This window comes from Geotrypetes seraphini, chromosome 2, assembly GCF_902459505.1.
Source record: "Geotrypetes seraphini chromosome 2, aGeoSer1.1, whole genome shotgun sequence".
Taxonomy (NCBI): Eukaryota; Metazoa; Chordata; class Amphibia; order Gymnophiona; family Dermophiidae; genus Geotrypetes; species Geotrypetes seraphini.
Window position 1 is genome coordinate 390,287,512 of NC_047085.1, and position 15,251 is coordinate 390,302,762.

The 15,251-nt window shown below is 43.8% G+C and overlaps 1 protein-coding gene across 2 annotated transcripts in view; it reads left to right on the forward strand.

Annotated features, from left to right (window-relative positions):
- The first annotated feature begins 371 nt into the window (after positions 1-371).
- The window catches only part of SKAP2 (src kinase associated phosphoprotein 2), a 441,565-nt gene continuing 426,685 nt past the window's right edge, over positions 372-15,251 (forward strand). For both annotated transcript variants that reach the window (XM_033930787.1, XM_033930788.1), the window contains exons 1-2: positions 372-543; positions 14,590-14,695. In XM_033930787.1, coding sequence (XP_033786678.1) covers positions 501-543; positions 14,590-14,695 — 149 coding nt within the window. In that variant the 5' untranslated portion in view covers positions 372-500. The remainder of the gene's footprint in view (positions 544-14,589; positions 14,696-15,251) is intronic.

Consider the following 15,251-nt stretch of genomic DNA (forward strand, 5'->3'; position numbering starts at 1 on the left):
TCCCAGGACAAGCAGGCAGGCTATTCTCACATGTGGGTTGTGAGAATAGCTGCCTGCTGTCCCTGGATAACACCTGTTATGGTAAGTAACTGTGCTTTATCCCTCCCCCCCCTCAAAAAAACAGACAAAACAAAACATGCGCGAGCTAGAGCGACGTTTAAAAGGCATCGGGCCAATCACCGAGCAACTGTCCTCCTTTCGCGGTCCAGAAAAGCTCCAATGACAGAGACGCCGGCAGAATGCGGAAGAGACACATTTCCGCCTTCCGAAAAGAGGGGGCGGGAGCGCCGCCCCTGGTGACGGCGAGCGAGGCGATTCGAGAAGAGGTGGTTAGGGGTGGGCACTGCGCAGGCGCGCGCAGTGTGATGGCTGCTAGGGGGAGGGTGCGCGCGTGTGTGTACTGTATATGGGGATAACTTGCTGTAATAGTTTAGCTACTTCCTCCTTGCGGGGAGCGCTGAGCGTTATTCTTTCGGTGCTGCTCTAGCCTCGCCGCCACCATGCACGGCTCCATCCCCGACGACGTTAAAAGCCTACTGGCAGGTAACCGTGACGGTCCCCGTGCCGGCTTTTGGGAAGGCTGTGAGCGGGTAGGGGATAGGCGTAGAGGGAGGACCGTTGAGGGACGACGCTGGGCCACTGGTCGCCCCGAAATCGGTCCTTGCGGCGCAGCATCGAGAGTGGCAGCGCCCCGCTGACGGCGCAGCTAACGGGGTGTGTGCCGCTCTGGGGTGGGGAGCGATGTGTATGAGGGTTCTGGGATAAGTGGAAATAATGAACTTATTGCGATAGATTCCAGTTGTGGGCCTGCCCTTTGCAACCTCCATGAAAAAGAGGAAGAAGGAAGATTCTTTCAAACTTCCTAGTTCTCACAAATCCCTCTAATAGAACAGAAGGTTTAGTAAAGTCTTGATTCCCCCTCTTCTTTTTCTCCCGCGAAGCTTGGTCTTAAAGGTGTTAAACTGGAGTCTAGCAAGGAGTAAAATTTTATGGTTGGAGCTAACTGTTAACTGATCTCCCCCCACGTCCCCTTTTGGAACAATTTCTGATACATTAAGGTTGAGCTTTTATCTTCTGGAACTACACTGAGCTCTGGTCTAAAGCAGAGAGGATTCTAAATCTAGTAGCTTGCACTAGGACTCGGAAACAGAATATGCACATACCTGTACATAGAGCACCAGTATTCTGTTTTGCTTTGCTTGTTGCACTAGGTCAGATCTTACGTAATCTCTGGGCTTTCTCACTGCTTAAGATTCTTGGGCCATCGCAACAATTTGTGCACTGGAACCGTGTAGTGAGAGTCAACACAGTGTTATAATGCACATACTGAAAATCATTTTACTTCGTTGTGTAAACTATGTGGTAGTAAAAAAAAAAAAAATTGTACACTAACGGAAAAAAAAGCAACACTAGTAGTAGTAATCTACCATGGTTTCCTGCACTGGGTGTAAACTTGTCTCCTTTCATGTTAGTATGAATGAAGATTGGCTCATGCATTGATTAGAAGGAAGATCCAAAAAGCCTCTTAAATACCTTGGCTCCTGAAGTCCCTGACCGCACCCTGCAAACATTCAATAGTGGCTCAGTGGGCCATGGAATCCCTGCCTCCTACCCTGCAAACATTCCCTGGTGAATTCTGTAACCCTCCCCCCAGTCATGCAGAAGTTCAATAGTGATTAAGTGGGTTGGACCCTTGACTCTACCCCTTCCTTGGAATTGTCTGGCCCAGCCCACCCTCATCCTGAGCTCCTGCTGCAGGAAGGCCCTTGATCAGTGTGTCTCCAGTGCTGTTATGGATTCATAAATACTTAGTTGGGTAGAAAAGGCATCCAGATGCATCCTGCTTCTCCTATCAGCATGATGGAAGATGGTGGTACCTGACTCCTAGCAGTATGTTGACACACTTAAGGATTAGCCTGCCAATAATGGAGTGTTTTCCTTATTTTGGCAGCCTGACTCTGATAGTGCATCTTGTCATCTCTCTAGGGTTCAGTGCTGCCATTTTCCAGGACAGTGGTGGAAGAAGCGGGACATCTCTCTGGACCAGCTAAGTATCATTGGTCTATCGGTGCAGGGTGCCACAGTACTGGAAGTGCTCTGGTAAGTGGCGTCCCTGTTCCAGGGCCAGGGGTTAACTGGACCAGATTACCATGAAGGCAGGGAGGCTGCTGGTTCAATTGAGCCATGAGTCCTCTGAGATAAAAGCTGTGCTTTACCTCAGATGACCTTGCTGCTCCTGTGTTGAAGTAAAAATTCAGTGCTAAAACTGCACTAAATTTTGGTGTCTTTTTTGGGGGGGGTACTAAATGCTTCTATGTTGGAAGTAAAATTAGCATTAGAAAGTAAGCCACTGAGCTAAAGGATAACATAGTTCATTCAATCGTCTTGCTCTGTCACACTACCTTGAATTAGAGTATTATTTTTGTCCTCACTAACTCAAATGAGAAACTTTCAGTCCAATGTTTTTGTTTTTTCTATGAAAAAACACATTACATGATACTTTTGAATAACGAGTAATTGAGGTGTGGAAAACCATGTTATCCAGTATATAATAATAAAAATAAAAGTTTTTAGAACAAGTTACACAGGTGTCCCATGGTGGCTTGTGCATCTATGATGACCTTTTAGAAGTATCTTATTTTGATTTTTCATCTTGTATTTGTTTATAATATATAGTACTTCATGAAACAGAATATGATAGAAGAAAAAGACATAAAAGCATGTCTGAACTATCCCCCTCCAGCCTGTTTAAAACTGCTAAAAATCCTCTATAGTTATCTCATGCTTTCTTAAATATACTGATGCTTTCCTTTCATTAAGCTCTTCCATGAATCTAGTGAAAAGTACAAAGAATAGAAGAGGACATATTATGAAGTCAATAAGTGTATATTTAAAATAAATAGGTAAAAATGTTTTTGTTGCAGAGGATGTGGTAAAAAGAAGTTGTTAAAACTGAATTTTTCAAAATGGTTGGAGAAAAGGTCCTAAATTGCTACTCCTTGGGATCCTGGATTGTCCCCTGTGGGAGACTTCATAGACATGTGGTCTGGCCCAGTATGGTAGTTCTTATGTTTGTAACTAGCGTGCTGTATAAAATGAAATACAGGGACAATTGCTTAGCACTTTATAATCTATTTAACCAGGGATGCTTAAATCAAAGAAAGTTTCTGAGAATATTCACACTACTTTGATAATATTCAGTAAGGCTGCTCCATGCGTGGTCTGTAGTGGAATGGCCCATCCCTTGTTTCACTATGCATTCCAATCAAGTAATTTCATTGGCAAAGTACTGCATAATCTCATCCTTTGCACCGAGTCCAATTTAGTTGTCCTTGCTAAAGAAATTTGACAGGACAAACTAAGTAATATGATTTTAGTCATTACAATGGAATTAACATTTGTAGACCATATTATGACATCTTTAAGGTTGACAGCATAGACAGGACTTCAGTCTAGTCTCAAATAAATATTGTAATTTCAGCATTAGAGGATCTCCCTTATACAGTGCTGGTGTATTGTTCTGTAATAAACTCGACACTCTTATCTGGTATGGATTGAAACCTTCTGAGCTACCAATCAGTCATACTTTGCATATTAATCAGTTTTCATGCATAGTGGAGACAGGGCTTTTTTTTCTCCTCAATTTTTAGCTTACTTCTGAAGAAAATGTGGTATGTGTATCTCTTAACATCTGTGTTGAGTATTCTAGCCGTGGCAACTTTCCAGGACAATTTTTTTTTTTGGGGAGGCTGGGGGGGGTGAGTGGGTACGGGGATTACGGTTTTATTTTTGTTACCCCCTTAATTTTTTTGTCTTCCCACAATTTTGCATCCAATCAACAGCATATTTGGAACAGTTGACAGGTATTTTTTTGGGGGGAGAGGGGGAATTGATACACTGTAATCCATAAATATTATTTGCTAATAACTTTTAGGTTTTCCATTTGATCAATGTAAATGCTCTGGATGTTGGATTTTCCAAAGTGATCATATGTAGTCTATTTTCCAAAGAGTAAAGGTTTATGCGATCATATGTGACTGACCCACTCCATATTCTTTTACTGAACCAACTTTTCAAAGGAAAATAGAGGGTGTAACAGGTATGTGTGTCTCTAATAAACATTTGTGTTTGTATGATCTCTCCCTCTTTAGTGTCTGCTAACAAAAAGGTCAGCAGAGTGCAGAAGGCTTCTGGAATCTGACGATTAAATCTACTCTCACAAAACCAAAGTTCCCAAGTCCTGTTCTTTAGTGCCCCATGAAGAAAACTTAGGGCTCCTTTTACAAAGGCGCACTAGCGGTTTAAACGTGCATAATAGCGCGTGCGCTAAACCGCCAGATGCGCTAGCTGTTACCACCTCCTTGGCGGTAGTTTTTGGCCAGCGCGGGGGTTAGCGTGTGATGAAAAGTTGCGCGCCTTAACCCCACTAGCGCGGCTTTGTAAAAAGGAGCCCTTAGGCATTGGAGTCTTTTGTGAGAAATGGTGTTTTGGGGATTTTTTTTTTAAGAATGCTGTGTTCCCTTCCTGCATTGCTTCTTATCCACTGTTCATAGGCATGTAGTGATGGCTGGTTTTAGACATACTGGGGCCCAGGGCATAAATTAAGGAAGGGGGCCCCTGATCTCCCCTCTCCTCTCCTCCTCCCTCAGTCTCTGCATCTGCCATTACTACCACACATAAAACACAGTTAGACCTTTACTAAATACAGAACAAGAGCTCACAAATAGAAACTGAACTGGAAACCCCAAGAAATTAAACTTAGCAAGTTCAACACTGGAGAAATAAAGATATCCACTTTTTTGTATTGAACACACAGGGGTCCCGGGGCCAGGTCCCCCCCCCCCCCCCCCCCCCCACACACAATTAGCCATCTCTCTTGCTGTGGCTGGTGGGGATTCCAAAGCCCTGCCAGGTGAAGATGACCTCCTCTAGTCTGGTAGCCAAAAATCTTCAAGCTCTGTAGCTAGCAGCAGTGAGTCTGATCTTCCACCAGCTGCAGAGCTTGGAGAGTTCTGGCTGCTGGACTGAAAGGAAAGTTCTTCAGCTGTCAGGGCTTTGGGATCCCCACCAGATTAAATATTTATATTTTGTATTTGGGCACTGGGGCATGGGGGAAGTCAGGGGAAAAAAAATTGGTGCCTGCCACCCACCCTGAACTTAGGGCCAGTGTCTCCTCCCTCCCCCACATCAGCTGTTTGGTAAGCCACTGAACACAATACAATGATCTATGATACACATATCCCCAAAATTAATATATTCCAATTAATAAATTCAAAGTAAAACACTTTCTACCTTTGACATCTTGACATTTTTTGGGCTCCTTTTACAAAGGTGCGTTAGGGCCTTAACGCGCAGAATAGCACAGGCTAAAATGCCACGCGTGTTAGCTGCTACCGCCTCCTCTTGAGCAGGCGGTAGTTTTTCGGGTAGCGTGTGCTAATGTGGTGCGTGTGCTAAAAACGCTAGTGCTCCTTTGTAAAAGGAGCCCTTTTTCCATCATGTTGGTCCCATTTTGTCTCTTCTGCTTTTTTTGTCTTCTAATGTCCATTTGTCTTTTCTCCTCTCCCCTATTTTGTTTCATTCCCTGACTACACCTGTGTCTGATATACTGATATTTCCTTTTTAGCTCTTTCCTGCCTCTCCGTCCACTCAGATTTCACCCTTCTACTTATTACTTTTCAGCTGCCTACCAACTTTCCATCTCCCTTTCTCATTCTCCACCTCTCTTCTATCTTTCAGCTCACTATCCTCCTCTTTACCCCTCATTATCACATTTCTACCTTAATACTTACTATCCTCCTCTTATTCATCTCCTCTCCCACATGTTTCCACAATTTCTTGTATTTCCCCACCCTCCATTCTTGTAGTCCACATCTTTTCTCCCTTTGTTCTTCATGGCCTGACATCTCATCCTTTTTTTCCTCCACCATCTTCCTATTCCATCTCTCTTCCCTCCTGTCCCCCCACAGTCCCTATCTTCTCCTCCTCATGGTCCAACAGTATTCCCACTCTTTCCTCGTGCTCTTCCCTCCTCTCACCCTATGATCCAGCATTTATCCCTTCCTCCCTCTCACCTGCAAGTCCAACATCTCTGCCATTCTCTTCCCTACCTCCATCTCATTGTCACCATCTATATACCTATCTCTCTCTTTCTCCCTTCCCCTCCCCAAACACTTTCTTTTTCTAGTCCTCTTTCCCCCCCTCCCCCTCCCCCCCCCCCGGTATGGAAAATTAAAGATTGTACATAAATGGTCTGTTTCACTACCTTTAAGATGATGTCTACAAAATAAGACAAACCATATTTCACCTATTAAAAGAAGTACCTGACAAAGAAACTAATACAAGAAAATCATCTAGAGCATCACCATATAATTTGTAGATATTTCTCCCTTTCCGTTGTTTAAACCCCAGATTTTGTCAGTCAGTACACTGACAATCGACTCCAGGGGGCTTGCAGTCTAGGCACTTTTCCCCTTCCACAGTCCATCTTCCTTCCCCTCACCTTTCCTGTCTTCTTTAAAAACATAAAAGCTCACTGTTAAGTTCTATGTGGTTCACAGAAATTAGCAATACAAATGAATTAGCAACCAGTATCTAATTTCCAAAAGATTCTGGAAAAAGATGCATCTTTAAAGCATGCCGAAACTGTTGATATGAATTTGAAAATGTGAATATGTGAGTCGGATCCCTAATCCATGAAGCTGCCTGAAAGGACAGTGGATGCTCCTGGAAGTTCTTATATGTACATCCCTTTGCAGGAACTTGAGTGAATGGACACCACAAAGCTTTCCCTCTGCAGCGATGTGACCCCATCTAACGCAACTTCCTGTTTCCGGAGCACATCACAGCAGAGGGAAAGCTTTGTAGCTTCCATTCACTCAAGTTCCTGCAGCTGCTGCACTGGGGCCCCTCTGAAAAAGGAGCTGTGGGGCCCTGTTTGTCTCCCCCCCCCCAACACAGGCCTTGCATGTAGTGTAGAACATTGTGTGCAGTGTGGGAGATTTTGTAGATACTCTCCCTTGGCTGAGCATTCAGTAGGGAGGGGGGGAGGAAGAAGTGTGATAAATATACATGGTCTGTGTGAGCTGTGATATTATTGATACTGCACAGAGAACTCAAATGGGTATTGGTGCCCTGAGACTTACCGGCACTTCAAACCTGTCTCCTTGCTGCAGCTGCAATCTCAACATATGCCATCTGCAGCCTGCCCTGGAACATGGCCCACCTCACACTGAGGCAATTGCATGTTTACTCAGGGAATGGATGTGACAGAGAAAAGGTTCCAGGGCAGGCTACAGACTGTGTGTGTTGAGTGCTGGGAAAGGAGAAGTGAGAGAAGTCAACGGTTGGCGCCTAGATTTTATACAAATTTGTTGAGGCCTGTCTTAGGCTATATTCAACAAACAGCTAAATTTAAGAGTGCTTGCGTGACAAGGGGGCAAGGGTAAAATCCTGTTTTAGGCTTTGCTGTTTCATTTGGTTTACCAAGGAATCATTTAAGTCTTGTTTTCGCTTTTCCTTTTTATTTTTAACTGCAAGCATCAGTTCCTAGGTAAAAGTAGTAAAAATGTGGTGAAATTATTACTTCAGTAAAAATAACAAATGCTTTCTGTACTTTACAAATACACTGTTTTAGAGCAAAGAACTACTCTTATCACAAACTGTGTGCCCTGAGATACCGATGAGGAGGAGAGGCGTCGGCTGACTCCTTACAGGACGTGCCTCTTGCAGTGAGAGGCATGTCCTGTAGTCAGTCAGCCTGCGCCTCATCTTGAATCTACACTAGAGCCTTTGCTCCTTCTCTCCTCCTGCAGCACCCCCCCCCCCCCACCAGCGGAAATAGGGGGCTCAGGGCCGTGGCTGGAGAATATCCGCGCATGTGTGGATGTTGAAGTGATGATGTGCATTGATGTCCACACATTTTTGGATATCCTCTAGCCGCAGCTCCGAGGTTAGTGTACCAGCAGCTTAAAAAGTTTACGACACTCTCTTCTTTAAAACAGTGTTTCTCAACTTCTTCAAGCCAAGTACCCCCTAAGTTTAACAAATATCAACCACCTACCTCTGCCCAAGCTCTGCCCCCAGACTCTACCCCTGTAATAATAGTACTAATTGTAATGCAATTTCTTCCATCCATTTTTCATAAACACACAATATAATCTTATTAATACATAATGGTAACCACAAAATTTAAAAAAACAAAGCACACTTTATGCAGAGAAAATCTTAATTATCATTTATATTTCGGGATTTTTTTCAAAGAGGTCAAGGCAGATGACTTTAAAATATGCAACGTCACCTCAGTAACAAATCATAGAAAAATAGACAAATATAGTGCAAAATATAGACAGCAGATATAAATTCTCAAAACTGACACATTTCAATCATTAAATTGAAAATAAAATCAGTTTTGGTTACTTTTGTTGTCTGGTGATTTCATGAGTCTCTGGTTACACTTCCTTCTGACTGTGCATCCAATATTTCTTTGTACCTCCTGCATGAACCTCATTCCATTCCCCAACTAACATCTCTCTGTCCCTCCATGAGTCCAACTTTTCTTCCTCTCTCCTCCACCCTACTGGTAACATGTTTCCCTCTCTCTCTCTCTCTCTCTCTCATTGTCCATCTGTCTTGAGAGATCCAGGCATCTCTCCCACCCCCTCTACTGTCACTGCCAACATTTCTCCCTCTTTCATCCCTGCCCACCAGCTCCATGCCCATTTCTCCTTCTGTCACCCCTCTCCAGCACAATTCCACATTTCTCCCTCTATCACTATGTCCAACATTCCTCCCCCCTTGCATTTCCTTCAATCTGTCCCTCTATTCCCTCTCATCACCATATCTAACATTTCTCCCTCTCATCCTTTTCTCCCTCATGCATCTCTACCTTTCTCTTCTCTCTTTATGCCCAATTTTTCTTTCTTCCTTTCCCCATGTGCACCATCCCTTTCCCTCTCGCTCACACACTCATGTCCAACAATTCTCCCTTTCTATTCCCTCCCTCCTATGTCTCAAGTTAGTGCCCCCTTTCTCCCTCCCTTCTTTGTCCTATGTTCATGTCCCATTACTTGTTCGAGCTGCACTCGCTCCTTCTGCCTTCAGGGCACTTGTAGCAGGCAGTGGTTCACACGCTGCACGTGACTGACCCACAAGCTTTCTCTCTGACATACGCTCTGACGGAGAGAAGGTTTACGGTTCAGCTACGTGCAGCGTGTGAACCGCTGCTTGCAACAAGTGCTGCTGAAGGCAGAAGGAGCGCATGCGGCTTGAATGAGGTAACTGGGGCACCCATCCCCCCACCCCTGCTGACCCAGAAGGCTTTCCTCTGACATTGGAGGGAAGCCCTCTGGGTTGGCTTCAGTGGAGGAGGTGGGCAGGAAGGAGGGATCCCTGGCGACTTCGGTGGGCAGGTGGAGGGCAGGATTTCTGGCGGCTTTGGTGGGTGGGCAAGCAATATTCTCAGTGATGGCCAGTGCTGTGTATCCCATGTTGAGAAATGCTGTTCTAAAATATTACTATTGCATCTACAACTACTTCAACTGCAACAGTAAGGCTCATATATGAACTATGGAAATAGAAACACCTACAGCCCTACTATATGAAACTACATTAGCTGCCCATAAAGCACAGTTACTTACGGTAACAGGTGTTATTCAGGGACAGCAGGCAGATAGTCTCACATATGGGTGATCTCATCCACGGAGCCCCGGTAAGGATAGCTGCTAAAGTGTACATACACTTTAAGAACTTTAGAAAGTTCACGACTGACTGCACCATGCATGCGCGAGTGCCTTCCCGCTTGATGTAGGCGCATGGCTCATCAGTTCATTAAGCTAGCTAAGAAGCCAACCAGAGGAGGTGGGTGGGTTGTGAGAATATCTGCCTGCTGTACCTGGATAACACCTCTTATGGTAAGTAACTGTGCTTTATCCCTGGACAAGCAGGCAGCATATTCTCACATATGAGTGACCTCCAAGCTAACCAGAATGGGATGGTGGGAGAGCTGGCCTTTAGGAAAATAAATTTTGTAATACTGCTTGGTTGAAGCGTCCATCTCATCTGGAATAAGATTCCAGACAATAATGTGAACTGAAGGTATGAACCAAGTACCAATTAGCAGCTTTGCAGATTTCATCAATTGGAGTAGAGTGGAGAAAAGCTACTCGAGCTGCCATAGCTCAAACTTTATGGGCTGTGACCCATCTGCCCTGTTGCAGCTCAGCCTGAGCATAACAAAGAGATGCAAGCAGCCAACCAATTGGAGAGCGTTCTCTTGGAAACAGGATGCCCAACTTGTTGGATCAAAAGAGATAAAAAGCTGGGGAGATGATCTATGTGATATAGTTCTTTGCAAATAGTAAGCTGATTCTTGTTTGCAGTCCAGAGTATGAAGAGCCTGTTCTCCAGGATGAGAATGAGGCTTGGGAAAAAATACTGGAAGAACAAAGGATTGATTGAGATGAAATTCAGTGATGACTTTGGTGAGAATTTTTGGATGAGTGCGAAGCACAACCTTGTCATGGTGGAACTGTGTCCAGTACTGGTCACTGTACCTCAAGAAGGACATGGCAATACTTGAGGGGGTCCAGAGGAGAGCAACTAAACTGGTAAATGGTATGGAAAACTTTTCATACGCTGACAGGTTGAAAATGCTGGGGCTGTTCTCCCTGGAAAAGTGGAGACTTAGAGGAGACATGATAGAAATCTTCAAAATCCTGAGGGGCATAGAGAAGGTGGACAAGGACAAATTCTTCAGACGATGGGGAACCACAAGTACAAGGGGTCACTCGGAGAAATTGAGAGAGGACAGGTTTAGAACAAATGCGAGGAAGTTCTTTTTTACCCAGAGGGTAGTGGACACATGGAATGCGCTTCCGGAGGTTATGATAGGCCAGAGCATGCTAAAGGGTTTCAAGGAAGGTTAGATAGGTTCCTAAAGAATGAGGGGATTGAGGGTTACAGATAGATGTAGAGGTAGGTTACAGAAATGGTCAGGAACCACTTCACAGATCACAGACCTGATGGGCCGCCGCGGGAGCGGACCGCTGGGCGCGATGGACCTCTGGTCTGACCCAGTGGTGGCAACTTCTTATGTTCTTAACACTGTAAATGGTGGATCTGCCACTAATGCTTGAAGTAAACTCACTCTGCGAGCAAAAGTTAGAGAAATGAGGAAAAGCACTTTCCAAGTGAGATATTTGAGATGAGCCGAAGACATTGGTTCGAAGGGAGGCTTCATTAATCTAGCATGTATCACAATAAAGTCCCTAATTACTGGAGATGGTTTGACATTGAAAAATCCTTTCATGAATCGGGAAACCACAGGATGCACAGCAAGAGGTTTTCCATTCACTGGTTGATGAAAAGCAGCAATTGCACTGAGATGAACTCTAGTGGAAGTGGATTTGAGGCCAGAGTCAGACAAAATGGAGGAAACATGTGGATTGCAGATCCTGGTGATGAAGTAAGCACCAGGCAGAAAAACAGGTCCATTTCTGAGTATAACACTGTTGTGTGGCTGGTTTTCTGGAAGCATCTAAGATGTCTCTGACAGGCTGAGAGAATTGTAGATTAGTCAAACTCAGCCCAAGAGATACCAAGCTGTCAGGTGTAAAGACTGAAGGTTGGGGTGTAGAAAAGAACCATGACTCTGCTTGAGAAGAGGTGGAAAAATTGGAAGAGGTATTGGTTCCTTGATACTGTGTTGAAGTAGAAGGGAGAACAATTGTCTGGGCCACCGAGGAGCTATCACAATCATGGTGGCAGACTCCTGCTTGAGCTTGACAAACGTTTTGAGGACAAGAGGAATGGGTGAAAACGCATAGAGAAACTTGTGCATCCAATCCAGGAGAAAAGCATTCGCTTCTAGGCGATGAGGAGAATACAGCCTGGAGAAAAACAGAGTAGCTTGTGATTGTGGAGAGATGCAAACAGATCTATTTGAGGAGTCCTTCATTGAGAGTAGATGGAATGGAGAGCTGCTGAGTTCAGTGTCCATTCGTGAGGTTGAAGATGTGGCTGAGCTTGTTGGATAAAGAATTCAGTTCATCTTGACTGTAGACAACTTTGAGGAAGAGGTTGCGAGGGATCGCCCAATTCAAAATCTTTTGAGCCTCTTGACAGAGAAGGAGAGACCCCCATTCCTCCTTGCTTGTTTATATAGTACATGGCTACCTGATTGTCCATTCAGACAAGGTGAACTTGATCTTGTAGAAGTTGCTGAAAAGTCTTGAAGGCATTGTAAATCTCTCAGAGTTACAGATTTATATGATGGTGTCGATCTCTGATGGACCAGAGACCTCAAGTACGTAGACCATACAGCTGAGCTCCCCAAGCATAGGTTGATGAATCTGTGGCCATGACTTTTTGATGAGGAGGTGTTTGAAAGTGTAACCCTCTGGAAAGATTGGAAGAGTGCATCCATCACTGTAGTGATCATCGAAGAGATGAAGTGACTATAATATGTTGGGAAAGTGAGTCGAGAGCCTGTGAACACTGTGAGGCCAGAGACCATTGAGGGGTTCGTGGGTGAAGCCTCACAAAGGGAGTCACGTGGACTGTGGAGGCCATGTGTTCTAGAAGATCCATCACGCGCCTTACTGAGAGCGACTGAAGTTGGGCAACTTGATGGCAGAGTTGAATTAGGGTGTCTTGATGCTGTTAAGGAAGAAACACCCTGAGTTGAAGGGTATCGAGTAGGGCTCTGATAAACGGGAGCTTCTGAGATGGCTGAAGTTGAGATTTGGGGAAGTTGACCTCGAATCCCAAATTCTGAATGAATAATATAGTCTGTTGTGTCGCTAAGAGCACACCCTGAGACAAAGGATCCTTGATGAGCCAGTTGTCTAGATAGGGAAAGACGTGAAGGCCCTGAGACTTCAAGGCCACTGCTACTACCACTAGGCACTTGGTGAAAACTCTGGGAGTGGATGCTGGTTGAAAGGTAGTGATGAGCCACTTGAAATCTGAGAAACTTCCTGAATGCTGGATGAATTGGAATATGAGTATAAGCTTCCTTGAAATTCAGAGAGCATAGCCAATTGTGATCCAGGAGGGGATATAAAGATGCCAGAGATAACATTCAAGACTTTTCCTTCATAAGAAATTTGTTGAGAGTTCTGAGATCCAATATTGTCAAAGACCTCCCGTCTTCTTCAGGACAAGGAAATTGTGAGAGTAAAACCCTTGTTCCGCTGTTCCAGAGGAATCTTCTCGATGTCTTTGAGAAGTAGGAATCGATTGCATGAAGAATAAGGGAAGACTGGTGAGGGTTTGAAGCAGACTGTCTTAGAGGACGATCTGGAGGGATGGCGAGAAAACGAAGAGAGTAACCCTCTCAAATGGTGTTCAAAACCCTTTTGGAATGCATTATGGCAATAGCGGGAGGTAATGGGACAGTAAAAGCAACGATGGTCCCATCGGCAACCATAGTTTAGTGAAATCACTGAACAGTTTTGGTTGAAGGGTCTAAGCACTTTACACAATTATTTAACTATTTAATCATTTGTATATTTAGAGCTGTGATTATTATTTAAAACATGTAGAACAAATATGTAGAAAGTATACATAAGTAAATAAGCAGAAAAAATACTTGTGAGCAGAAAGGCAAAGGCAAAAATTGAACAATGTTCAAAAGACATGATTTCTTAGCTCCGCAGAAAACTAAGAACTGACGAACCGCGCACCTACATCAGGTAGGAAGGCACTTGCGCATGCGCGGTACAGTCAGTCGCAAACTTTCTAAAGTTCTCAAAGTGAATGTACACTTTAGCAGCTGTCCATACTGGGGCTCCATGGATGACATCACCCATATGTAAGAATATGTCGCCTGTTTAACCTGGGATAAAGCTTCTAACTCTGGTATACACATACCAAAAAATCCCCCAGTCTTCATGAACAAAGGAGCTGTGGATTGAAATGCATGATCATGTGTCCCAGCTGACACGTACATAATTGCAGCTTTGGAGCAAGTATAAATGTATGCTTGATTTGTGCTCAGGTTGTTTCTGAGAGCCCCTCCCCTTTATGCGTAAGTTGTGGAATGCCCTGTCAGGGCACCTAAGACTATGCCAAGATTGTGGAATTTTAAAGAAATGATTAAAAACTAATTTATTTGTTGAAGCCTTTCTGTAACTAACAGCAGGCAAATAATTATATGCTGGATTGGAGGTTTTATGAACTGCCATTCATGTAACATCTAGGCAAATTATGTACTGTATAGCATGCTGAGGAGGCATGCTTTGTTTTATATTGTGTATATTGCCCTGTGAACCACTTAGGTTTAGGTGGTATATAAATTTTTAAATAAATAAACAAACATGGGCTTCCATTAAGATATGCTATTGTAGCATTAATGTGCTATTTTAGCACAGGTTCCATTTTTTGCAGTGAGACCTAGTTACTAATAACTGAGTTTAACAGTATAATAACTTGTCTTAATAGTAGTTCATGTTGATAACTTCTCCCTCTAAATACATGCCTTTTTGGAATTTTGATTTAAGCATCCTTTTGCTGTTTTGCTAATTGGTGTTTATTGTCTAAAAGTGTATTTATTCATTCATAGTGTTTTCTTTTATATTGCTTCATCAGACTTTGAAACCTTTATATCAGATATTCTAAAAGGGGAAAACTTGTCAAAAAAAGCCAAGGACAAGAAAGAAGTACTTATAAAGAAGATAAAAGATATTAAAGCAAGGTATGTTTGGTTTTATTCATTAGAGTCCTACTTTAAGTTTGGTGCAGTCCTGTAGCAAGCAGTTTGACTGCAAATATTGGGGCTGATATTGAGACCATGGGAGAGAGGCTGGCTAACTGTTGTGGTAACATAGTAGATGATGGCAGATAAAGACCCGAATGGTCCATCCAGTCTGCCCAACCTGATTCAATTTAATTTTTTTCTTCTTAGCTATTTCTGGGCAAGAATCCAAAGCTCTACCCGGTACTGTGCTTAGGTTCCAACTGCCGAAATCTCCGTCAAAACCTACTCCAGCCCATCTACACCCTCCAAGCCATTGAAGCCCTCTCCAGCCTATCCTCCCCCAAACGGCAAGTCTGCCCAGTACTGGCCTTAGTTTAATGTTTAGTATTATTTTCTGATTCTAGATCCTCTGTGTTCATCCCACGCTTCTTTGAACTCAGTCACTGTTTTCCTCTCCACCACCTCTCTCGGGAGCACATTCCAGGCATCCACCACCCACTCCGTAAAGTAGAATTTCCTAACATTGCTCTTGAATCTACCACCCCTTAATCTC